At 38.5% G+C, this 25,413-nt stretch overlaps 1 protein-coding gene and 1 pseudogene across 2 annotated transcripts in view; one reads left to right on the top strand and one right to left on the bottom strand.

Annotated features, from left to right (window-relative positions):
• Positions 1 to 25,413, top strand: part of ZNF704 (zinc finger protein 704) — a 247,188-nt gene that overhangs the window by 52,576 nt on the left and 169,199 nt on the right. For both annotated transcript variants that reach the window (XM_008000964.3, XM_008000963.3), the window contains exon 2: positions 7,541 to 7,782. In XM_008000964.3, coding sequence (XP_007999155.1) covers positions 7,562 to 7,782 — 221 coding nt within the window. In that variant the 5' untranslated portion in view covers positions 7,541 to 7,561. The remainder of the gene's footprint in view (positions 1 to 7,540; positions 7,783 to 25,413) is intronic.
• LOC103237024 (mpv17-like protein) lies at positions 14,976 to 20,654 on the bottom strand (annotated as a pseudogene).

The following is a 25,413-nucleotide window of genomic DNA, read 5'->3' as shown; positions in this document are numbered from 1 at the left end:
GACAGGAAAGCCATGGGAAGAGAATCTTCTTTTCTTCCTGGTAGGAGAGGCCAAGATGAGAATGGAGCTCTGTGTAGTGCTCTATGTGTCATAGGAAAGATCCATGCCAGCCAAATGGATTCCAAGGCCCAAGTCATCCCCGGACTCTGGAAAGTCTCATGTTGGGGCAGATGCCGTGACTCCAGCATGCATGTATTTCAGTTTTCCTTTAGTCTGAGCAGTTCTAGTCATTAATACCTTCCTTTACCAGTCTCTGCTATTATCAAACACACTTACTCTCCTTGTATTCTGAAAATGATTTATACTCATGACCTTAGCTTCTATAAATCTAAATCTATTTGATTAAAACCTTTGTGCTTTTTCTCATACCTAAAATTAAAAAGAAACAAGCACATATTCTATTTAAATGGGAGAGTGAAGATTTACTGACTCCACAGATGACCCAACTGGAGGCAATGGATTGTATCTAGTTCTTTTAATTGTGATGTGAAATGTTCTTCTCTAGTTCTTTTAATTGTGAAATGTCTCATGATTGTGCATATTTTGAAATACACCCCACTGATTAGTGAGACTCCAGATTACCAGATAGACTCATCTTTGTATAGTGGGATTTTGACTGGCTTTCTCCAGTCCTCATTTACAGTACTAATTACCTTACAAAAACCTTTCTTTAGCTTCAGTCTCCTTTTTCAGTTATCACAAAGTCTAAAGTAATAAGATTCAGTTCACTGAGGTTTAATTTTATATTGGTCTCCCACCTTAATCATCATTACATTTAGTTACAAATGATAAGAAAAATTATTCTGACTTTATGATATGGCCTTGGAACGGATTTTGTTAAAATCTTAACTGCTGGTTAGATTGTAAAAATTTTCTCCCATTCTGTGGGTTGCCTGTTCACTCTGATGGTAGTTTGTTTTGCTGTGCAGAAGCTCTTTAGTTTAATTAGATTCCATTTGTCAATTTTGGCTTTTGTTGCCATTGCTTTTGGTGTTTTAGACATGAAGTCCTTGCCCATGCCTATGTCCTGAATGGTATTGTCTAGGTTTTCTTCTAGGGTTTTTTTGGTCTTAGGTGTAACATTTAAGTCTTTAATCCACGTTGAAATAATTTTGGTATAAGGTGTAAGGAAGAGATCCAGTTTCAGCTTTCTACATATGGCTAGCCAGTTTTCCCAGCACCATTTATTAAATAGGGAATCCTTTCCCCATTTCTTGTTTTTGTCAGGTTTGTCAAAGATCAGATGGTTGTAGATGTGTGGTATTAATTCTGAGGGCTCTGTTCTGTTCCATTGGTCTGTATCTCTGTTTTGGTACCAGTATCATGCTGTTTTGGTTACTGTAGCCTTGTAGTATAGTTTGAAGTCAGGTAGCATGATGCCTCTAGCTTTGTTCTTTTGGCTTAGGATTGTCTTGGCAATGCGGGCTCTTTTTTGGTTCCATATGAACTTTAAAGTAGATTTTTCCAGTTTTGTGAAGAAAGTCATTGGTAGCTTGATGGGAATGGCATAGAATCTGTAAATTACCTTGGGCAGTCTGGCCATTTTCACGATATTAATTCTTCCTGCCCATGAGCATGGAATGTTCTTCCATTTGTTTGTGTCCTCTTTTATTTTGTTGAGCAGTGGTTTGTAGTTCTCCTTGAAGATGTTCTTCACATCCCTTTTAAGTTGGATTCCTAGGTATTTTATTCTCTTTGAAGCAATTGTGGAATGGGTGTTCATTCATGATTTGGCTCTCTGTTTGTCTTTTATTGGTGTATAGGAATGCTTGTGATTTTTGCACATTGATTTTGTATCCTGAAATTTTTATTTTGCACATTGATTTTGTATCCTGAAATTGCTTATCAGCTTAAGGAGATTTTGGGCTGAGACAATGGGGTTTTCTAAATATACAATCATGTCATCTGCAAACAGGGACAATTTGGCTTCCTCTTTTCCTAATTGAATATCCTTTATGTCTTTCTCCTACCTGATTGCCCTGGCCAGAACTGCTAACACTCTGTTGAATAGGAGTGGTAAGAGAGGACATCTCTGTCTTGTGCCAGTTTTCAAAGGGAATGCTTCCAGTTTTTGCCCATTCAGTATGATACTGGCTATGGGTTTGTCATAACTAATTCTTATTATTTTGAGATATGTCCCATCAATACCTAATTTATTGAGAGTTTTTAGCATGAAGGGCTGTTGAATTTTGTTAAAGGCCTTTTCTGCATGTATTGAGATAATCATGTGGTTTTTGTCTTTGGTTGTGTTTATATGATGGATTACATTTATTGATTTGCAAATGTTGAACCAGCCTTGCATCCCAGGGAGGAAGCCCACTTGATCATGGTGGATAAGCTTTTTGATGCGCTGCTGGATTCAGTTTGCCAGTATCATATTGAGGATTTTTGCATTGATGTTCATCAAGGATATTGGTCTAAAATTTTCTCTTTTTTTGTTGTGTCTCTGCCAGACTTTGGTATCAGGATGATGTTGGCCTCATAAAATGAGTTAGGGAGTATTCCCTCTTTTTCTATTGATTAGAATAGTTTCAGAAGGAATGGTACCAGCTCCTCTTTGTACCTCTGGTAGAATTTGGCTATGAATCCGTCTGGTCCTGGACTTTTTTTGGTTGTTAGGCTATTAATTATTGCCTCAATTTCAGAGCCTGTTATTGGTCTATTCAGGGATTCAACTTCTTTCCTGGTTTAGTCTTGGGAGGGTGTATGTGTCTACGAATTTATCAATTCCTTCTAGATTTTCTAGTTTATTTGCATGGAGGTGTTTATAGTATTCTCTGATGGTAGTTTGTATTTCTGTGGGATCCATGGTGATATCCCCTTTATGATTTTTTATTTTGTCTATTTGATTCTTCTCTCTTTTTTTCTTTATTAGTCTTGCTAGCGGTCTATCAATTTTGTTGATCTTTTCAAAAAACCAGCTCCTGGATTCATTGATGTTTTTGAAGGGTTTTTTGTATCTCTATCTCCTTCAGTTCTGCTCTGATCTTAGTTATTTCTTGCTTTCTGCTAGCTTTTGAATGTGTTTGCTCTTGCTTCTCTAGTTCTTTTAATTGTGATGTTAGGGTATCAATTTTAGATCTTTCCTGCTTTCTCTTGTGGGCATTTAGTGCTATAAATTTCCCTCTACACACTGCTTTAAATGTGTCTCAGAGAATTTGGTATGTTTTGTCTTTGTTCTCATTGGTTTCAAAGAACATCTTTATTTCTGCCTTCATTTCATTATGTACCCAGTAGTCATTCAGGAGCAGGTTGTTCAGTTTCCATGTAGTTGAGCAGTTTTGAGTGAGTTTCTTAATCCTGAGTTGTAATTTTATTGCACTGTGGTCTGAGAGACAGTTAGTTATAATTTCTGTTCTTTTACATTTGCTGAGGAGTGCTTTACTTCCAACTATGTGGTCAATTTTGGAATAAGTGTGATGTGGTGCTGAGAAGAGTGTATATTCTGTTGATTTGGGGTGGAGAGTTCTGTAGATGTCTATTAGATCTACTTGGTGCAGAGCTGAGTTCAATTCCTAGATATCCTTGCTAACTTTCTGTCTAGTTGATCTGTCTAATGATGACAGTGGGGTATTAAAGTCTCCCATTATTATTGTGTGGGAGTCTAAGTCTCTTTGTAGTTGTCTGAGGATTTGCTTTATGAATCTGGATTCTCCTGTATTGGTTGCATATATATTTAGGATAGTTAGCTCTTCTTGTTGAATTGATCCGTTTACCATTATGTAATGGCCTCCTTTGTCTCTTTTGATCATTGTTGGTTTAAAGTCTGTTTTATCAGAGACTAGGGTTGCAACCCCTGCTTTTTTTTGTTTTCCATTTGCATGGTAGATCTTCCTCCATCCCTTTATTTTGAGCCTATGTGTGTCTCTGTATGTGACATGGGTCTCCTGAATGAGTCTTGACTCTTTATCCAGTTTGCCAGTCTGTGTCTTTTAACTGGAGCATTTAGTCTATTTACATTTAACGTTAATATTGCTATGTGTGAATTTGATCCTGTCATTATGATGTTAGCTGGTTATTTTGCTCGTTAGTCGATGCAGTTTCTTCTTAGCATCGATGGTCTTTACAATTTGGTGTGTTTTTACAGTGGCTGGTACCGTTTATTCCTTTCCATGTTTAGTGCTTCCTTCAGGAGCTCTTGTAAGGCAGGCCTGGTGGTGACAAAATCTCTCAGCATTTGTTTGTTTGTAAAGGATTTTACTTCTCCTTCACTTATGAAGCTTAGTTTGGCTGGGTATGAAATTCTGGGTTGAAAATTCTTTTCTTTAAGAATGTTGAATATCGGCCCCAACTCTCTTCAGGCTGGTAGAGTTTCTTCGGAGAGATCCTCTGTTAGTCTGATGGGCTTCCCTTTATGGGTAACCTGACCTTTCTCTCTGGCTGCCCTTAACATTTTTTCCTTCATTTCAACTTTGGTGAATATGACAATTACGTGTCTTGGAGTTGGTCTTCTCAAGGAGTATCTTTCTGTTCTCTCTATTTCCTGAATTTGAATGTTGGCCTGCCTTGCTAGTTTGGGGTAGTTCTCCAGGATAATATCCTGCAGAGTGTTTTCTAACTTGATTCCATTCTCCCCGTCACTTTCAGGTACACCAATCAGCCATAGATTTGGTCTTTTCACATAGTCCCATATTTCTTGGAGGCTTCATTCGTTTCTTTTTACTCTTTTTTTTTTCTGAACTTCTCTTCTCGCTTCATTTCATTCATTTGATCTTTAGTCACTGATACCCTTTCTTCCCCTTGATCGATTCAGCTACTGAAGCTTGTGCATGTGTGACATAGTTCTCGTGCCATGGTTTTCAGCTCCATCAGGTCGTTTAAGGTCTTCTCTACACTGTTTATTCTAGTTAGCCATTCATCTAATCTTTTTCAAGGTTTTTAGCTTCTTTGCGTTGGGTTCAAACTTCCTCCTTTAGCTTGGAGAAGTTTGTTATTACCGATCGTCTGAAGCCTTCTTCTCTCAACTCGTCAAAGTCATTCTCCGTCCAGCTTTGTTCCATTGCTGGCGAGGAACTGCATTCTGTTGGAGGAGAAGAGGCGCTCTGATTTTTAGAGTTTTCAGCTTTTCTGCTCTGTTTCTCCCCTTCTATGTGGTTTTATCTACCTTTGGTCTTTGATGATGGTGACGTACAGATGTGGTTTTGGTGTGGATGTCCTTTCTGTTTGTTTTCCTTCTGACAGTCAGGACCTTCAGCTGCAGGTCTGCTGGAGTTTGCTGGAGGTCCACTCCGGACCCTGTTTGCCTGGGTATCACCAGCGGAGGCTGCAGAGCAGCAAATATTGCAGAATGGCAAATGTTGCTGCCTGATCCTTCCTCTGGAAGCTTCGTCTCAGAGGGGCACCCAGCTGTAAGAGGTGTCAGTCGGCCCCTACTGGAGGTGTCTCCCAGTTAAGCTTCTCGGGGGTCAGGGACCCACTTGAGGAGGAAGTCTGTCTGTTCTGAGATCTCAAACTCCGTGCTGGGAGAACCACTACTCTTCAAAGCTGTCAGCCAGGGATGTTTAAGTCTTCAGAAGTTTCTGCTGCGTTTTGTTAAGCTATGCCCTGCCCCCAGAGGTGGAGTCTACAGAGGCAGGCAGGCCTCATTGAGCTGCAGTGGGCTCCACCCTGTTCGAGCTTTCCGGCCACTTTGTTTACCTACTCAAGCCTCAGCAATGGCGGACCCTCCTCCTCCCCCAGCCTCACTACCACCTTGCAGTTGAATCTCAGACTGCTGTGCTAGGAATGAGCAAGGCTCCATGGGTTTGGGACCCTCCGAGCCAGGCGCGGGATATAGCCTCCTTGTTTGCCGTTTGCTAAGACCGTTGGAAAAGTGCAGTATTGGGTGGGATGTCCCGATTTTCCAGGTACTGTCTGTCATGGCTTCCCTTGGCTAGGAAAGGGAATTCCCTGACCTTTTGCACTTCCTGGGTGAGGTGATGCCCTGCCTTGCTCCATGGGCTGCACCCACTGTCCAACAAGCTCCAGTGAGATGAACTCGGTACCTCAGTTGGAAATGCAGAAATCACCTATCTTCTGTGTCGCTCATGCTGGGAGTTGTAGACTGGAGCTGTTCCTCTTCGGCCAGTTCCTGTTCGGCCATTTTGGAACCTCCATCCTGACAAAGGGCTAATATCCAGAATCTACAAAGAACTCAAACAAATTTACAAGAAAAAAATCAAACAACCCCATCAAAAAGTGAGTGAAGGATATGAACAGACCCTTCTCAAAAGAAGACATTTATGCAGCCAACAGACACATGAAAAAATGCTCATTATCACTGGCCATCAGAGAAATGCAAATCAAAACCACAATGAAACACCATCTCATGCCAGTTAGAATGGCGATTATTAAAATGTGAGGAAACAACAGGTGCTGGAGAGGATGTGGAGAAACAGGAACACTTTTACACTGTTGGTGAGACTGTAAACTGGTTCAACCATTGTGGAAGACAGTGTGGCAATTCCTCAAGCATCTAGAACTAGAAATAGCATTTGACCCAGCCATCCCATTACTGGGTATATAGCCAAAGGATTATAAATCATGCTGCTGTAGAGACATGATATTAAAGGATTATAAATCATGCTGCTATGCACATGTATGTTTATTGCGGCACTATTCACAATGGCAAAGACTTGGAACCAACCCATATGTCCATTAGTGATAGACTGGATTAAGAAAATGTGGCACGTATATACTATGGAATACTATGCAGCCATAGAAAAGGATGAGTTCATGTCCTTTGTAGGGACATGGATGAAGCTGGAAACCATCATTCTGAGCAAGCTATGGCAAGGACAGAAAACCAAACACCACATGTTCTCACTCATAGGTGGGAATTGAACAAGGGAGAACACTTGGACACAGGATAGGGAACATCACACACTGGGGCCTGTCATGGGGTGGGGGGAGGGGGGAGGGATAGCATTAGGAGATATACCTAATGTAAATGATGAGTTAATGGGTGCAGCACACCAACATGGCACATGTATACCTATGTAACAATTCTGCATGTTGTGCACATGTACCCTAGAACTTAAAGTATAATTAAAAAATTTTTTTTTAATTAAAAAATCTTAACTGCTGGGGATGAAGGGTAAAAAAGATTTCTTCATGAACTACAGAGTGTGGTTAAGACCAGTATTATTAGCCAAAAAGAAAGTTTGATTTTATACTTTAGCTCTCTTCTATTAATCATGATAATCAGACTGAAATATTTAAGAGTTTACTTGAATTTTCTTAGTTGTGGGAGATAAAACAGTGATGTTTTCTATTTTAAAAAATTAGAGGTTTTATGCTTTTCAATCCTTGTTTTTATATACCTGGAAGGCATTTTTGTGTGTATGTTTGTGATATTTCTTATTTGCATTATAGATGCATTAATTGTGTATTATTTTGTGAAGTTATTTTATTTGTATGCTGCATTTTTCTCATTAAAATTATACAATATTTCAGATGAACAGGGAGGACAGTGTCTGTAATCTGTCCTCACCATCATCTGCAGTAGTCATACAAAGGTGAGGTTTTATGTGAGTAAGAATTTCTGTGTTTCATTTCATAGGTGGGGAGCATTAAGCGGGAAATGACCTTCACATTTCAATCAGAGGACTTAAAACGTGACTGTAGTAAAAAAATGTCTCATCAACACGTGTTCTCCTTGGCCATGGAGGAAGATGTGAAAACAGCAGACACCAAAAAAGCCAGCCGGGTCCTTGACCATGAAAAAGAAAACACTCGCTCCATCTGTCTCCTTGAGCAGAAAAGAAAAGTTGTTTCCTCCAATATTGATGTTCCTCCAGCAAGGTAAGGGAACATTAAATCTCACATGTGTCTGCCCCAGGAAGTTGGTGGAGAGCATGCATAATCTTTGCCAGTGTACAGACTCTCTTCAGCATATAGACATACGAGAGGTTTTCTGCCAAGAATTTTTTTCTATTGCTTGTGTGAAATAGAGCAGGTGGCCCTACTCTTCAGAACTGACTTTGAGGCTTCTGTAGTTGGAACTATTGTAGCTCTAGAAAAGAATGTTTTATTCAGTTTTAATAAATGAATAATAAAGAGCAAAGGAATAAATGCAAAAAAAAATAGGATGAAACATCATATATAGGACTGAGCATACATTAAGTAGGACTGTAGCCACTTGAAAGCAAGTATACACAGATCTTTGGTCAGAGGTTAGTAAACTGTGGCTGCAGGCCAAATTCAGCCCCTGGTCTGTTTTTCTGTGTCCTGTAATATAAGAATGGTTTTACTTTACCTTTTTTTTTTTTTCCCAAATAGAGATAGGGTCTAGTTCTGTCACCCAAGCTGGAGTGCAGTGATGCAAAGGTAGCTCACTGCGGCCTTGAACTTCTGGGCTCAAGCAGTCCTCTTGCCTCAGACTCTATCTAGAGTAGCTGGGCTGGGACTACAGGCATATGCAGCCATGCCCAGCTAATTATTTTTATTTTTTCTAGAGATGGTGTCTCACTATGTTACCCAGGCAGGTCTGAAACTCCTGAGCTCAAGCGATTCTCCCACCTTAGCCTCCCAAAGTGCTGGGATTACAGGTGTGAGTTACTGTGCCTGACCTGCTTTTACATTTTTAAAGGCCTAAAAGAAATGAAGAATAGGTGACACAGACCACAGGTGGTCTGCAAAGTCTAAAATATGTAAAAGAAAAAAAGAAGAAAAAAAGATAGTGATACCTGGTTTATATCATGATAATCTTTGTACGACAGATTTACCTTAAAACTCAACCAAGAGGGTTTACCTGAAATATCAAAAAGACTTTGTCTTTCTAAAAACAACAAAAAAAAGAGGCCTTTGTCACATTATAATTTTATTTAAACCACACCCAATAGCACTGAACCAAAAGACAATATTCTGGCAGAATGACAGTGGCAGTGGTGGCGCATACATATTAGGCCTTTTACTTCCTTGCGTATCATTTGTCTCACCTAGAAAACAAGCTCCACGTCGGCAGGGATTTTAGATTACTCTGTTCGTGCTTTATCCCTAGCCCTGGAACAGTGTTAATTATGTTCTAGGGACTCATGAATATTTGTCAGATGAAAAAAAGAAAGGAGATGCTGTAGCACGAGAGATTGCTTATTTGTAATATATGTGCCACATTTCGTTGCCAAAAATCATTTATAATGAAACTTACAGCTTATAGCAGTTGTTTGAAAAGTGCTGCCTTTGTCCAAGTGGTTTCTAACAGCTAACCTGGAAAACAGTACCTTTGGAAGAGGAATGGATGTGCCTTTCCTGCCTGTTCACTTTTTGTAATTAGAGTTTCATTTCTTTCTATATTAAATCAAAAGTATCTTCTCTAGAAAATTATTATTTTCTCCTGTTGCCAGATTTGTCAGACTTTCTAAAATTATAGGCCTCTTAGTTTTCCTTAACCTTTAATTGAAAATGTTCACATATTCATTACTTCTGTTTAACTACTTGGAATTACTTGCTTTTCTAATGTTTTTCATATAAATACATGTTAAATTATTTAGGATTATTTCCTACTACTATGGCATGGTTGTGAAACATTTTATCATACCCTGACCCTCATAGGCATCTCAATTTGTATTTGTTTGGTTGTGTCACAGGAAAATGACATGTTAACAATTTGAAATGTGAAGAGCTGTGCTTTTATTTTCTTCCTACCCCTGTAGGGCAAAAGTTAGACTTCCAGTGTCAGTTTAATACCAACTTGCAATTCTATAGGACTTATTCTACATAAAATTTCCATTAGAACGTTGTGTATGTTAAAATATCTGGAATTAATCATTTTAAATTGCCATAGGTTGTTTTAAGTATACCTTTATTCTTTAATTCCGCCTCACTTGGAGCACTTGCTGGGGAAAATAATGCAAAGAGGAAAAAGAAAGATGTTTTCTGCCTTCTCTGACTCTGGTATGTGGGATATTTTTCACCTTTTCAAGTTCACTGAATGTACTTAAAAGTACATGAGCCCATGCCAGCATTATTATGAGTTTCTTAAACAGTGTGGGAAAGTTAATTAGGTTTTAAATCCATTAATGCACAGCAAAAATCCCCCAATGACAAGATATAATTTAGATGTATTGATCTATTATGGGAAATACTACTTAAGGCTTCATTGTTTGGGGTGTCTACTGATACTTGTTTTCATTGCTGTAGTAAGAATTTAATCATCATAAATACAGTGTGCTGGCAGTTGGTGAGATAAGTTGCTTTAAAAAAAAATGATGATGAAGGAATCAAGCATTGTGGATTATAATAATCAAACTCTCAAACTCTATTTCCATTTACTGTTATCAAGTTTAATAAATGTCAGACTTCCCACTGTCATCTATCAATATTTTGTTTTAAAGAAACTTCTTTACCTGATACAGTAGGAAGATATAGGATTTTCCTTTTGTTTTCTAAGAAGAAATGTATCTGTTGACAGGCATAAATAGTGAACTTTGAGTAAATCTACAGTATAGTGAAATTTATCAATACAAGGAAATCTATATACAATTAGCCCTGTGTATCCATGGGTTCTGCACGTGTGGATTCAACAAACCACTGATCGAAAATATCTGGAAAAAAAATTGTCCATACCAAACATGTACAGATATTATTTTCTTGTCTTTATTTCCTAAACAATACAGTATAACAACTATTTACATAGTGTTTACATTGTATTAGGTATTATAAGTAATCCAGAGCTGCTTTAAAGTATAGCAGAGGATGTGCTAGGTTATATTTAAATACTACGGCATTTTATATAAGAGACTCGAGCATCTGCTGATTTTGTATCCATAGGGAGTCCTGGAACCAGCCCCCCATGGGTACTGAGGAATATCTGTATCCATATTTTATAAAATACATAATTAATGTTTAAATATATATATATGATATTTTGGCCAAAAAGCAGGATAATCATTTTAGGCCCATAGAGTGCAGAGTTCTTCAATCATTTAAAATCAGTTCGCTGTAACGTTTCTCACTTTATCTTTTGCTTATTCTCATTAAAGCTAAGATTTTTGTTGAACTTTACTTTCTCTGGTTTGTACAATGAAACTCAAAGTTTATTTTCTGTGGTTTACATAATAAAAGCAACACATGTATTTCAATTGCTTATTTCATGTAACTAGAGAGATCTGGGAACCCCTTCCCACCTTACTCTCTATACCTCACTGTAGTTTCACATCACTAATTTCATCTCCTGCCTCCATTCAACAGATATTTCTTAAGTACCTGCTACGAACCCGGTACTCAATAAAAATAATGATCGAGACAGGTGCCAACCCTCCTGGAGGTTACGGTGGAATGAGAGGGACAGACACATATATAGCTAATTTCAAATAACAGTTCCTAATTTGCTCCCTTCCCATTAGGACTGGGGATAAATCTGTAATTAAAGGACAATCTTTTAGTTTTAAGAATGTTATTAATTTGACACATCTATTTAAAAGCCCAATTTTTTATTGATATATTTTTCAAGATGGGGATGATTGAAATAGAGAAGGAAGAACTCAGCATCAATAGAAACTCCCTGTTTACCCAATATTTAAGAACCAATTTTAAAGTTGCTAGTTTAAAAAATGTTTAAATTTAAGTAAGTTATTAATCCAGATGTGTTAGGCTGGGTGTTTAGAGAAGCAAATGCCAAGACAGGATTAATCATGCAAATGTTTTAGTAAGAGAGACACCTGAGGGAGAAATGGGGCAGGAGGAGCAAGGACAGGAGGGACATGCATTGTCAGTTAAGGTGCTTGTCTGAGCGCAGTGATGGAGAGAGGGCAAGAAAGTTGGAAGGAAGTGTCCTAGGTAGCCGGGCAAGGCCCTCAGGAGTCCTGCATTGGTAACCCTGCTGTACTGTGTCATTTGCTGGGAGCAGCATGTGGGAGCTGTGGCTTTGGCACAAATGCAGCAGATGGTTTCAGCGGCCAGCAACTGGGCCCTTCCTTGGTCAGTTAGCTCCCTGTTATTGGAGATCTGTGAGGTGCGTTCTCATGGCTGCCTTCCTCCCACCCCTCAATATTGTACTTCATATATTAAAAGTGCCCTAGGCTGTGCAGGCTTGAGACAGGGGCAATCTCCCTGCCATTCGGCAGCCCTGAGTTATCAGTGCAGACTACCTGGAATCTTCATTGTTTAAGAGGGCCCTAAGCTTCCTGTGAAAAATGGCAACTGATTGTTTGGCCCTAGGATCCTAGAATTAATTCTTTAATTAATTAATTGAGTCATGAGAGAAAATAATACAAACTACCCCTCTTTCTGAGTTTCCTGGGGTTGGTAGAAACAAATCTTTACTATAAGAGAGTCTGCTTACCCCTGGGATATTGCGTGATTGATTTCAAGGAAAAAACACTACTTTCTTTTTTAAGGGTGATTTGAAGTAAGTGCATTATAGAGTTGGGTACTCAAAGTATTCTTCAAATTATTCAACTTTCCTCAGGAGAGATAACTACACAGAAAGAGAGGGCAAGAGTGTGTGAGAGCACATGAGCAAGCACTGTTTCTCTTTAAAGATTTATCATTAACAGAAAGCAAATTTATTCCTAGCTTTTAGGATCATTGGGGAGCACAGTAATTGGGTTGGGGGTAACAAGTACTAAAAGTGTCGATGCTAATTGTTGGGATAACAATCACTCAAGGGCTGATCTCTCTCAGAGAGATGAAAATACTAGTTTCATTGACCCCTATGGAGAGTTGAGGAAAATAGGCTTCAAGAGTTTAAGGACAAGAAAAGAGAGCATGTTTGAAAGGTTCATCCATGTGTCAGTACTTCATTTGTTTGCCAAAATATTTTATTCCATAGATGAGTGAATAAACAAAATGTGTATCTATGGAATAAAATTGACAAATGTCCATTATCATTAGATTTCATAACTTCCATTTTACAAATCAGTAAACAGATCCAGAAAGTTAAGTGACTCACCCAGAAACACATATTTAACCAATGACAGAACTAAGACTGGGATAGGTTTCTGATCTCAAGTGAATTTTTGTTCCTTATCATCACCATTTGTGTTTATTGGAGACCATTAACTTATTGTCATTTACAAATGTAATGCTCAAAATATGTTGATAATTCAAGTATTACTTGTTGTCCAGCCTCTAAAATAATTCAACAGTTAAGCAAGCATTATTAGATAACCTAGATCATTAAGAGTCTGACATTTATTATTCTGTTTTTGCCAGACATCATGATTTTGAAGGTACTGATGCTTAAATTGGTTGGATTTCACCCAAACAGCAATTACAATTTGATTATGCAAAGCAGTAACTATCTTCTAATTATAACTAAAGCTAGAGAAATCTATTAGCAAACCAGTTATAACAAAGAAAAAAGGAAAATTTGGCCAAAAATATTCTTAGACCTAACAGCAGTTTATTAGAATACTACAGATTGTTAGTTTGCGGTTGGAAGAAAACAAACCATATGGTACTATTTGTTTTTCAGGGTTTTAAAATATAGTGATGTCATATTTATCACTTGCTAGATAAAATGAAATCATCTTCTCCTTATAGCATGCCATTCTGGGAATTATATAGTTTAAAAGAACTTCAGAAACACATTGACCTTTGAGTTCAAAGTTAGGAAATGATCTGAGCTACAAGCAAAATCCTATAAATACGGTGGGAAACTGAACTAATTTGGCTCCCATTTTCAATGGTAGTGTCTCCTTTCTTTTATGTACTTTAGACAGTTTATTGAAAAGTCTCCTATGTCAAATTTGTAATTAAGTGAGATAAGACAAAAATTGTATCTTTTATTTTTGAATCTCTAGAAGCCTAGAAGCCTAGCAGTTCCTGGAACAAATGTTTAATGTTTAAATGTGTTAAAAACTTTTCAGGTCACAAACTCTATAACCAGTATGAGACTACTTTTGAAAAAAAGAAAAAAGATCACTTTAACATTTTAAAATATTTCTTTTTAAAAAATAAAGCATTGAAATTTTAGAACATTTCTTTTTAAAAAAGTGTATTTTGAGGGAAGTATAAATGTACTCACTCATGTTAGAGAAATACTGGTACTGTATAATTGGTGGGCTCCCCTTAAGAACTGAAACAATCCATGGCCGGGCATGGTGGCTCACTCCTGTAATCCCACCACTTTGGGAGGCCAAGGCTGGCGGATCAATAGGTCAGGTGATCAAGACCATCCTGGCTAACATGTTGAAACCCAATCTCTACTAAAAATACAAAAAATTAGCCGGGCGTGGTTGCAGGCTTCTATAGTCCCAGCTACTCAGGATTCTGAGGCAGGAGAATGGCATGAACCCAGGAGGCGAAGCTTGCAGTGAGCTGAGATTGCGCCGCTGCACTTCAGCCTGAGCAACAGAGCTAGACTCTATCTCAAAAAAAAACAAAAAACAAAAACAAAAACAAAAAACTGAGGCAATCCCCATAAAGTAGCTGTAAAGAGCGTCTTTTCCAAGAAAACTTTATCCATTCCCATCTCTTCCCATCATTTCAGTAATTCAAGGCAGCAAATAACTGTTGTCTCTGGTTTCTTTCTACAGTCTATTTGCTACACATTTGCCAAAATGATCTTTCTAAAACTCAAGTATAATCATGGGGATAGGGGGATGCAGACAGGGAAATGGTAGGAACCAATATAATTGACATTATGACTTAATGCAACACATTGTGCCATCAGTACACAATCAAGCCCTATCTTGCTGAGAATTTAGATTCTCACATCAACACACAAATCAAGTACAGACAAAATTGTTCTTTACAATGTCTTCTGTTACCTGTAAGAATAGAACTCAGTTTGAAAGACTTGGGATCTGAAACCACTTGAAAAAGAAGCAATTCTGTCTCCCTTCTTACTCTGGGGCAAAATTTCATTGAATGGAATAGTAGGTTTTTGTTTGTTGTTTTTAAAAATAGCCCTCTCTTCCTGCCAAGTGCCTGTAGATGAATTTCTTTAATGTAAATGCACATATGCTGCCACTTCACTCTCTTAATGTTCTATAAAAATGTGAAAGAAGGTAGTAAGACAAGAACTTTTCTAAACCAGCAATTCTCTTTCTTGTACTAACACTAATAACATTGATGTTATCTCAGTGTTCTTAATTATAGCTTAGTCAAGCTTGTTTTATAACACAAATTTGGCCCATGTAGTATATGTGTGTGTGTGTGTGTGTGTGTTGTTTTTGTTTGTTTGTTTGTTTTTGCCACTATTATTTATATCAACCAAAAAATTAGAGAAGTAATATTTCAGACTAGAACAGGAAAAAATATCTGAATACAATTCAAATATAATCATAATTTTTTTAAGTGGGTTTATAAATAGCAGTAATTCCTCAAAATGAAATGCATAATTGGCACATCAAGTATTTTGTCTACAGGCAATTCTGTGCATTTTAGGTCAAAAATGTGGTCCCTTTAAGAGAGTCCTTGAGTTCTCATTTCTCCGGGGACCCTTCTATGGCACTGGTCCACTTTGTACGTAAAATGGTGAAAGCTGACTTCAATGTGCTGTCACCACTCTGCTGGGAAAAACAGACGAAGATGGCCCAGAGAAAACCACAGACTCCAGTGTAAGCTGTTCTCCATTGAACAGGAACAAGGCTGAAGTTGGTCAGCTGTACAAAGGGCTAGTACACCAGTGCGCTCAGATAGGTATTCCAGAATTTCTGTTTCAGGTCCAAAAATATGTCATCCTTTTCCTGGAGAATGCTCATACCGGTGTAGAAGGCCGAGATCGCGATGGGCACACCGACCACCTCGTCTCAGAGCAACTTGGCTAGCACCGCGCGTGGCACGCTGCCCGGGAGCGCGCGCTCCAGCAGGCCCAGCCACGCGTAGTTGAAGTTGGCGTGGAAGGTGACCACCAACGTGGCCACGCGCCGCGTCTGGCGCCAGTCGGCCTCGCCGCCCTGCAGTCACTGCTGCAGCGCGTCCCCGGCCGAGAAGAGCGAGCCGTAGAGCAGCACGTTGGTGGGCCATGGGTGGCGCCCGGCCGCGCGCAACAACGCCGGCCACCAGCCCGCCATGTCCGCGCTGTAGGCGCCCGCGATCAGGAGCCGGCGTGGTAGGCAGCTTCCTGCACCGCGTCGGAGCCTCCTGGGCCTCCAGCAGCCCCTGAGCCGGCCCCGCCCGTACCTGCACCTGCCTCCTCCAGACGCTCCGGAGCGGTGTGTGTGTGTGTTTTAAAGAAAATGTTACATTCTTCTTCTTTTGGTTGGTGTTAAAAATGACATTCAAAATTCATAATTTTCTGTGTACTATAAGCTCTTTATTATAAGCACACATTAGTGTTAGATTATAATGTGCCACCTGTTTAGAATGGCATTGTGAATTTAGAATTCTGATTATCAGTATGAATTTTTAAAATAATAATTTATGTCACTTTGCCATTAATGAAGGATATGCTCTCTGGATCAACAAAGCTTGCGCATTTGCAAGTATCACTTCCAAAGAGTCCTTGGATAATTAGTAAATGTCCTTCTGTGTAAATCATCGTTGGCAGCAAAATGGAGAAAAGTTAAAACTGAAACTTCAGGTGGACCGGTAGCACTGTCGTACGAGGTGGACCATTGGCTTTGTTGCACAGATTGGATATATGAGAATGTTCCAAAGTGTTTAGGAGTACCATTATACCACTTTTGTGATGCCCATGCCATAGGTTGCCTCTGCAGAATAGGTTTACATTTAGATGTGATGCAACATTTTTTTTTCCTCCTTATATCTGCTCAAAATGTAAATAATCAAGAAATAGAAATAATGAGATTCTTACTTCCTCCTACTCTTCATCTCCCCTTGTCAGTATGGATTCTGTACTCTGCTTTTATTATATAGAAAGGCAAGTAATAAACAAGATGTTGGTCGTTTGTTTATCTAAAAAGGATAACGTTCAAGCAGCACTGTCTAATAGAAATTTAATGTGAACTATATCTATAATATAAAAAAATTTGTAATAGCTACATTGAAAATAGGAAAAAAAGATAGTGATTGTGGTATTTTGAGCTCCATAGAGACAGTACCAGGGCAAATGAGAGCCTGGTGGGCACTGGGTGACTCTTGCCTTGCTGAGGAAAAATAACTTAACATGAGCAAAGGAGATCCTAAGAAGCCTAGAGGCAAAATCCTAAGAAGCCAAGAGGCAAAAAGTCATCATATGCATTCTTTGTGCAAACTTGTTGGGAGGAGAACAGGAAGCAGCACCCAGATGCTTCCAGCAACTTCTCATAGTTTTCTAAGAATTTCTCAGAGACACGCACCCAAGAGACCTCTTTTGACCTTTCTTCTGTTCTGTTCTGAGTTTCACCCTAAAATCAAAGGAGAACATCCTGGCCTATCCATTGATGATGTTGAGAAGAAACTGGGAGAGATGTCGTAAGACACTGCTGCATACGACAAACAGCCTTAAGAAAAGACGACTGCGAAGCTGCCGGAAAAATACCAAAAGAATATTGCTGCATTTTGAGCTGAAAGGAAAGCCTGATACTTTCAAAAAAGGGAGTCATCAAGGCCAAAAAAAAAAAAAAAAAAGGAAAGAAAAGAAAGAAGAGGAAGATAAAGAGGAGGAGGAGGAAGATGAAGAAGACAATGATGATGCAATTGGTTCTATTGCAGTTTTTTTTTTCCTTGTCTATAAAGCAGCAGTCCCCGGCCTTTTTGGCACCAGGGACCAGTTTCATGGCAGACAGTTTTTCCATGGTGGGGGGGTATGGTTTCGGGATGATTCAAGTGCATTACATTTATCATTAGAGTATTATAAGGAGTGTGCAAACTAGATCCCTCACATGCGCAGTTCACAATAGGGTTCACGTGCCTGTGAGAATCTAATGCTACCACTGATCTGACAGGAGGCCAAGCTCAGGTAGTAATGCTTACTTGCCTGCTGCAGCTCACCTTCTGCTTTGCAGCCCAGTTCCTAACAGGCCATAGACTCTTGGGTTAGGGGTGACTGAGGACCCCTGCTATAGAGCATTAACCCCCTTGTACACAATTCACTCCTTTTAAAGAAGAAAATTGAAATGTAAGGCTGTGTAAGATTTGTTTTTGAACTGTACAGTGCCTTTTTTTGTGTAGTTAACACACTACCACATATGTCTTTAGATAGCCCTGTCCTGGTGATATTTTTGATAGGCGCTGTACCGTGCCTGGTACAGTATGGGGGTTGTAAATTGGCGTGGAAATTTAAAGCGGGTTCTTTTTGGTGCACAGCACAAATGAGTTATATATGGGGATGGTAGTTATTTCATCTTCAGTTATCTCTGATGCAGTTTATATGAAATAGTTGTTCTGTTAACTGAATACCACTCTAGTCGCAAAAAAAAAGAAAGGTATAGCTGTTTTGTTGACATTCTGAATGCTTCTAAGTAAATACAATTTTTATTAAAAAATAGAAAAAAGAAACAGGCAAAAATAATTTTAATAACTCATTATTTAACCCAATATATCTTAAATATCATTATTTGAACATGTATCAATATAAGAAGTCATTAATAAGACACCTTCCATTCTTTTTTTTTTTTTTTTTGCTTGTGAAATCTTAAAAATCTGCTGTATATTTTATAGCACATCTCAGTTTGGACTAGGCACATTTCAAGTGCTCTATTGCCACATGTGGCTAGTGATGACTGTATTGAACAGTGCAGCTTTAGAATAAAGCATAAGTTAATTTTGCATTTCAGTCCAACATCTCATTTATTCCAAAGGCAGTGGTTGTTCTCTTGCTCTCTCTCTTTTCCTACTCTAACACACAGGAAGAAAATGCCTCACTCACACTGCTAGGGGTGGAACATAGCTTTCTATGGCAGTGTTTCTTGAGGTTTGGGGTGGCGGGGAAGAGCATCCACGGTAAGGAAGGAAGCGTTTCATCAGCTGTGGGCCAGGCAGTGTTTAGCTGGACTAGTTGGAACTAAACAGATTTAGTTAGAAATCTGCAGCATGATTCCTGTATGTCCCGTAAAGGGAAATGACTCCTAGTTGTGCATAACTGATGTTTAGTACAATTATAGTTATTGTGAATATGTTTAAATTCTATCTAAATCAAAGGAAGGTTAAATGGGTATTATCACAGTTCTGGTTCTTTAAAAACATAAAAGCAGGCTTCATTTCCAGAGTTTGAGAGAGCCTCGTTAGTTATTACCAGATACTCTTGACATTCCCCACGGTAGCTACCATTACAGCAGTTCAAACATACCAAGTAAACATACTGTAGGTTTGGACCACAGTTATCACACTGAATGCATTTGTTCATGCTTTTTTTGTATTGTAAAAATATGGCTCATTAATACATACTGCTTGTAAACTAGGAAATGCAACAAATGTGTCAAATATATATTTTAAATACTTCTAAGTACAAAGGATTTATTTTGTTACTGGCTTAAACTGTTATTGATTCTTCTTTTAAATATTAGCCTTTTTCCTCTCTCCTATAAATAGAGCTCTGGGTGGATAAATGATGAAGGATAAAGCTGGAGAGTTAGGCTTAACTTGGAATACTTTTAGAATTTGATTTTTATCTGTTAGGTGATGGAGAGCTGTTCAGGTGATACCATAAGATTGGCGTTTCAAAAATGTCATCTGGTACCCTATGGGGATGAGGAGCCAGGGAGTGTATACAAGTGTTGACACTGAAAGCAGAAAGAATAATTAAGAGGCAGATGTAGAAATCTGAGAGAAGTAATTGTGAAACCTTTGGCCAGTACAAAAGCAACAAAGAAGAAGGCTATGTTCAAGAGGCCATGGTGAGGATAAAGCTGGTAGGGAGCTTAGTAAGGATGAAGAGGGTACTCAGGATGGTGTCAGAAATGCTGGCTTGGGCAGCTGGATGGAGAAAATGGTTGGTGGTGCCAATAAAAAAATAATAATTCAGGAGTAATACAAAAGAAAGTAGATATGATTGGAGGGAAATCAGAAGTTTGTTCTAAGACATCTTGAATTTAAGATTCCTTTAACAAAGACCTGCATACTTTGAGCAAAAATCAAATAAACAATAAGTATATATATAAAGAATGGTATGTGGACCAACTTAGTCAAACCATAGTCATGTTGTAAATAAATGTACTAGAAGTGCTTGCTATTTTATTGCATTTTGTTTTAATATATATAACTACTTCTCTACATCTTGATTTTCATACATTGGCATTTCTCAAGGCAAGCTTTGCTTGTACAGCTTAATTTCTAAATTATGAAAAGATTTTTTTGCTTTCTCCTGCTAAGGGTTTGTTTTAGCTGGATTTGGCAAACACTTCTTCAAGGAAGCTCATGAACTCTGCTTTCTTAACCACAAAAGTAGTATTCATCTCATAATAGATTTGCCTAATGTTGCTGCCCTTTTCTAAGAATAACATCTTATAAGGTCATCTGCTATTTTTGCATCCAATTTGCTATCATATTTTTTTTAAGTGAAATGTGGCTTTTGTCTACAGGATATGAGAGTTTTGTTTTGTTTTGTTTTGTTTTTGAAATGAAGTCTCACTCATTTTTGTCGCCAGGCTAGAGCGCAGTGGCACAATCTCAGCTTACTTCAACCTCCCCTTCCCAGGTTCAACGGATTCTCCTACCTCACCCTCCCGAGAAGCTGGGACTGCAGGTGTATGCCACCACGCCTGGCTAACTTCTGTGTTTTTAATAGAGACAGGGTTTCACCATGTTGGCCAAGCTGGTCTAGAACTCCTGACCTCAAGTGATCTGCCCACCTTGGCCTCCCAAAGTGCTGGGATTACAGATGTGAGCCAGTACACCCAGCTGGATGCGAGATTTTATCAAATCTTTGTAGAAACATGTATTTTTGTTCTTTGGGATTGATTATTCCAGGATAACCCTGATCTTTAATGACACTTAGATGTGATCAGACTTTACCAGATTCATCAAAGGCTACTGAATAAAACGGACTATCTTGAACACTGGTAATTGTGAACTGTTTTTGGAGGAACTGTTCTTTCTAACCACAGTTGATAAATACATTATGTGGTTTTCAAAATATTACCTCAATTCTTTGCACATGCAATGTAATTTTGCAAATACTAAGCAGGTAGCTAGCGTTAATGATTGTATCAAACGATCGCATTGAAAGTGCCAGACAGCTGCACCACATTTGTAAGGAGGGACCATGGGGAGCATAGCATTTAGCCTCTGTTGTGCTGCTTAACCATAATAGAATGCATCACCTCCCATTAAAGCTATATTTAAGAATTGTGTTCTCCGCATGTTTATTTTGCAGGACTAACAAGTTTCTCTTTTGACTCATTCCTAACAAACAGTGTAGTCATATTTTCCACATATCCACAAATAATGTTAAAACTTGAAAATTAACATTTGGAGTTGATGTTGCTACAAACCTAAAAGGAGATGCACTTTGTGATTCACCAACAATGTGTTAAGCCTCAAATTCATATTCACATTCAATTAATTAACTGTCCCTTTCTTGGTAGGCAATTTAAACAAAGTATAATAAGATCTACAACTGAAAAAACAATCTACCTTCAGTTGCAGGTAATTTTGGGAGGAATATAATTTCAAAGAACAAGAGAGGGTTTTGGAAAGTGTGTTTCCACATTGGAGATAAAATAGTTTAGTAAATTAAACTGGTAGTTAGGAGGGAGGAATTGTGGAGTTCTGCTGCTCCTTGATCTTAAGGAGGTCTTTTGACTTATCCCACATGTGCACAGGCCAGACACCTCATGTACCTCTGCCACACAGGAACTAGCCTTGCAGCCAAAGAGTTTCCTTTCTCCCCACACTGTTTGTCCAAAGCTGGTGGAATAACCTGTTTCTCCTTTAGATTAGATAAGATCAGGCTGAATAGAGAAAACCAAGAATGTTTGGGATTTCACTGCCTCCTTCAAAACTAGAAAGATGCTTAACAATCTGCTAAGATTAAAACAAGGTAAAAGCCCATTTTGTGGTTTTAAAAATATTTAACCTATGTTTAACAAGTGTTAGTTTATGATATTACTTATTAAATTGTTAATACTTTTGTAACTGCAGTAACAGATGTAAAAAGACAGGTCATTTTCTCTCAATGGATCAGATAATAGTGTACTACATATACATATAAAAATATGAATATAAATATACATACACATTTACGTTTTTATACTTTTTTTAATGCAAACAAAAGAAATAGATTAAGCAGAGCTGACACTTTCTTAAGCTAAACGAGTGCATATATTGAACACTTTTTTTCCTGTAAATATTGGTTCACTGTTAACTTTTTTTTTTTGGTCAATTAGAAATGTTTAGTGGATACTCACTTAGAAGTAACAGTTGTGGTATGCTGTCCCAAGGCCTATGCTCTAGAGAATTCTGTAAGCTTTTTTTCCTCATTATTTTAGAAAAACACCTTTTCACTGGGTAAGAATCTGATGAAATGGCTTCTTAGCCATTAGCGTTGGCTGAGGACTTTCTGCCTAATTCATCACACAATGGCAGACTCTACTCAGCAGTGACATGCAGCAGCCGCTGGACCCGCCTGGATGTGTCACCTAGAAGAAGGGTTATCTCCTACCCTCTGGGCAAGCAAGAGACCAGTAAGGAACAGGCTTCCATAGCTTGTCATTGATGTGCATGATGTTTCAGGGCTTGGAATTGTCTATATTGAGTCATTCCTTCTATTGCCATCCTTGTAAATAAAGGAAGACATTAGTACAATAGAATTATAGTGCTCATATTCCCTATGGAATCATACCCAGCTGAGCTGACTGAGTCTAATGTTGGCTTCCTTTGATCTCAAAAATGAAACCACACTAGTTTGCAAGGTTGCTCCTGCATATGTAGCAAAACTGTAGAGTATCTGCTTTGGTCATTTTAGCAGTGTGTGGGAAAACCATGCAAAAATGAAAAGTAATTTCTTTGTGTGTACATGGTATCAGCTGGAGGACAGTATGGCCCTGTATTGCAGTTGTCACAGTTAGAAGTGACCCAGTGGCTGAGGCCTTTGTCATGAGGATGCTGCTCTCTTTTTCTTTGCCAGTCCTAGTCAGAATCAGGCAGAATTCCCTGCATTTGCAAGGCTGTGTCTGTGGCATGGGACAGCTCCCACTCTTGGTTGTGGGATTTTGTCTCCATGTTATTGAAGCTCCATTTGGTCCTATTTAGCTTCAGAGGAGTGAGCCTTCATGGAAAAAAAGAACCTTCTTCCAAGAATAGAAATTAAATAAAAACTGAGTTCTTCTGAGCCTGTAGCAGAAACTCTGGTGTTCAAGTATGTTTGTTGCTTCTTCATTTCCCAGACTCTGAGTAATTTAATTACATTAATTACGATTTTCCACACAAAGAAAAAAACACAAACCTTTTCATCTTCTGCATACCTAGGCTAGAAATGAAATAGGATATTTAGTCCAGATAATAGCTGTAAAACATACCAGGCATCTCATTGTATATGTTGTGAGCAGTGTTCACTGTGATGGTCATTATGTGATGCCAAGATCAGGTTTTAGATCTCACAGAGCAAAAAGAAGTTTGAGCATCTTGAACATCATCTGCTCCATCCTCCTTATTTGAAAGATGGGAAAATTGGTTTTTTAAAAAAGTTAAGACTTTGGATTTGAATAATGGACTTAATACATTTTCAAAGCTGATTTTTCAAACTTTACCACATTTTCATTTGTGAGGCAGCACTTAAAATTCATCATGCATGACTTTCTGTGCTGATGTGCTAATAGTCTTCCTTCTTGTTTGAGAAGAGATGCTACTTTCTGCTCCATCCTATGAAACACACCACCTGCTTCACCAAGCTGGAATGTGGTATTTTTCCACTGAGGAGTATGCTTGTTTTTGCAGGCAGAACACAGCAGTGCTGTTTGAAGACACTGATGATGGCAAAGGATCAAAGGTGGGAGGCGATGGCAGGTGGCAGCTTAGGGAGAGATCAGTGCAACCAGTGTGGTGCATTGCTGTCTGCAGACGCACGGGAGCCGAGTGAGAATCCTAGGGTGAGAGGACAACTGAAAATCAAAGTCAGGCATATTTTCATGTAAATCTGACCATGCTAGGAAATAACAGGGCATTTTTACTGTAATCAGAATTATGATCAATCTTGGAAAATGTGATGTTTAATTTGATGGGTAGAACACCAAACCGTTTTTCTTTGTTTCTTATTCCTGTGCCTTTTGGACACCAAAAGCAAATGAATAAATTTTGTTAAAATTCATGAGAAAGAAAAAAAGTAAAAATCCTACAGTGAAAAAAAGATATCTGGTTTTGTATGTTTGTTCCTTGACTTTCAGGGACTTTCTACATTTCTCTTAGGTAAGTGAAATTACTCCTAAGTAATGTTTCCTGTTATCTAAGAAAACATGTTAACTCAAGGCTGGGTCCCCCATAATTGCAGAATTGATAAGGTAGTTGATGGCTATGGTGACTTGTCACCAAAGTCCCTGGAATTGAGTAGGTATGGATTCCAGGTTGTGTGCTTGGGAATATGATGCAGTATCTTACCAAAAAAACAGCAATTTTCTTGCTCCAGTTTGTTCTCTGTGTTCCCCAGAGCTACAGCATCACAAGCTAGAAGTGCTAGGGAAAAGCAGGGGATGACTACTTAAAAGACAATAATAATTCTGTTAAGTGATAAGATGGGTCCCCAAGCTTGAAACTTGCACAGCAGTCAACTAATTGGCCTGTTGATGAAAGGTAAGGATTTGTGTACCTAGTCCTTACCTACTTCAGGGGTAAGATGTTTAATTTTTACAGTTTGATAAGGATATTTATAGTTACATTTGAGTAGCATTCTAAAAGGAAGAGTAATAAACCCTAGTAGTCACTACCATGTTGACTGCAATGGTGATTAGAAATAAGGAATTAATAGAAAAATCAAGTAATATACTACAGGTCCCTCACTCCACCAATCCATGATGAAATTTTCAGCCAGATGAACAGCTTTGCATTTTTGGTGTTAAAATGGCTTTTTTTTTCCTTCAACTTTTATTTTAAGTTCAGGGGTACATGTGCAGGATGTACAGGTTTGTTACAGAGGTAAACATGTGCCATGGTGGTTTGCTGTGCAGATCATCCATCACCTAGATATTAAACCCGGTATCTATTAACTGTTCTTCCTGATGCTCTTCCTCCTCCCACCTCCCACTCCGACAGGCCCCAATGTGTGGATTTTCCCACCATGTGTCCATGTGTTCTCATCCTTCAGCTCCCACTTATAAGTGGATGTGGTGTTCGGTTTTCTGTTCCTGCGTTAGTTTGCTGAGGATAATAACTTCCACTTCCATCCATGTCCCTGCAAAGGACATAATCTCATTCATTTTCATGGCTGCACAGTATTCCATGGTGTATATTTATCACATTTTCTTTATTCAGTCTATAATTGACAGGCATTTAGGTTGATTTCATGTCTTTGCTATTGTGAATAGTGCTGCAATGAACATATGCATGCATGTGTCTTTATAATAGAATAATTTATATTCCCTTGAGTAGATAGCCAGTAAAGGGATTGCTGGGTTAAATGGTATTTCTGCTTCTAAATGGTATTTCTGCTTCTTGATGGAAAAATACTATTTC

Source organism: Chlorocebus sabaeus, chromosome 8 (genome assembly GCF_047675955.1).
Source record: "Chlorocebus sabaeus isolate Y175 chromosome 8, mChlSab1.0.hap1, whole genome shotgun sequence".
NCBI classification, from domain to species: Eukaryota; Metazoa; Chordata; class Mammalia; order Primates; family Cercopithecidae; genus Chlorocebus; species Chlorocebus sabaeus.
Note: the sequence above shows the minus strand (reverse complement) of the source record. Positions and strands in the feature narration are given on the sequence as shown.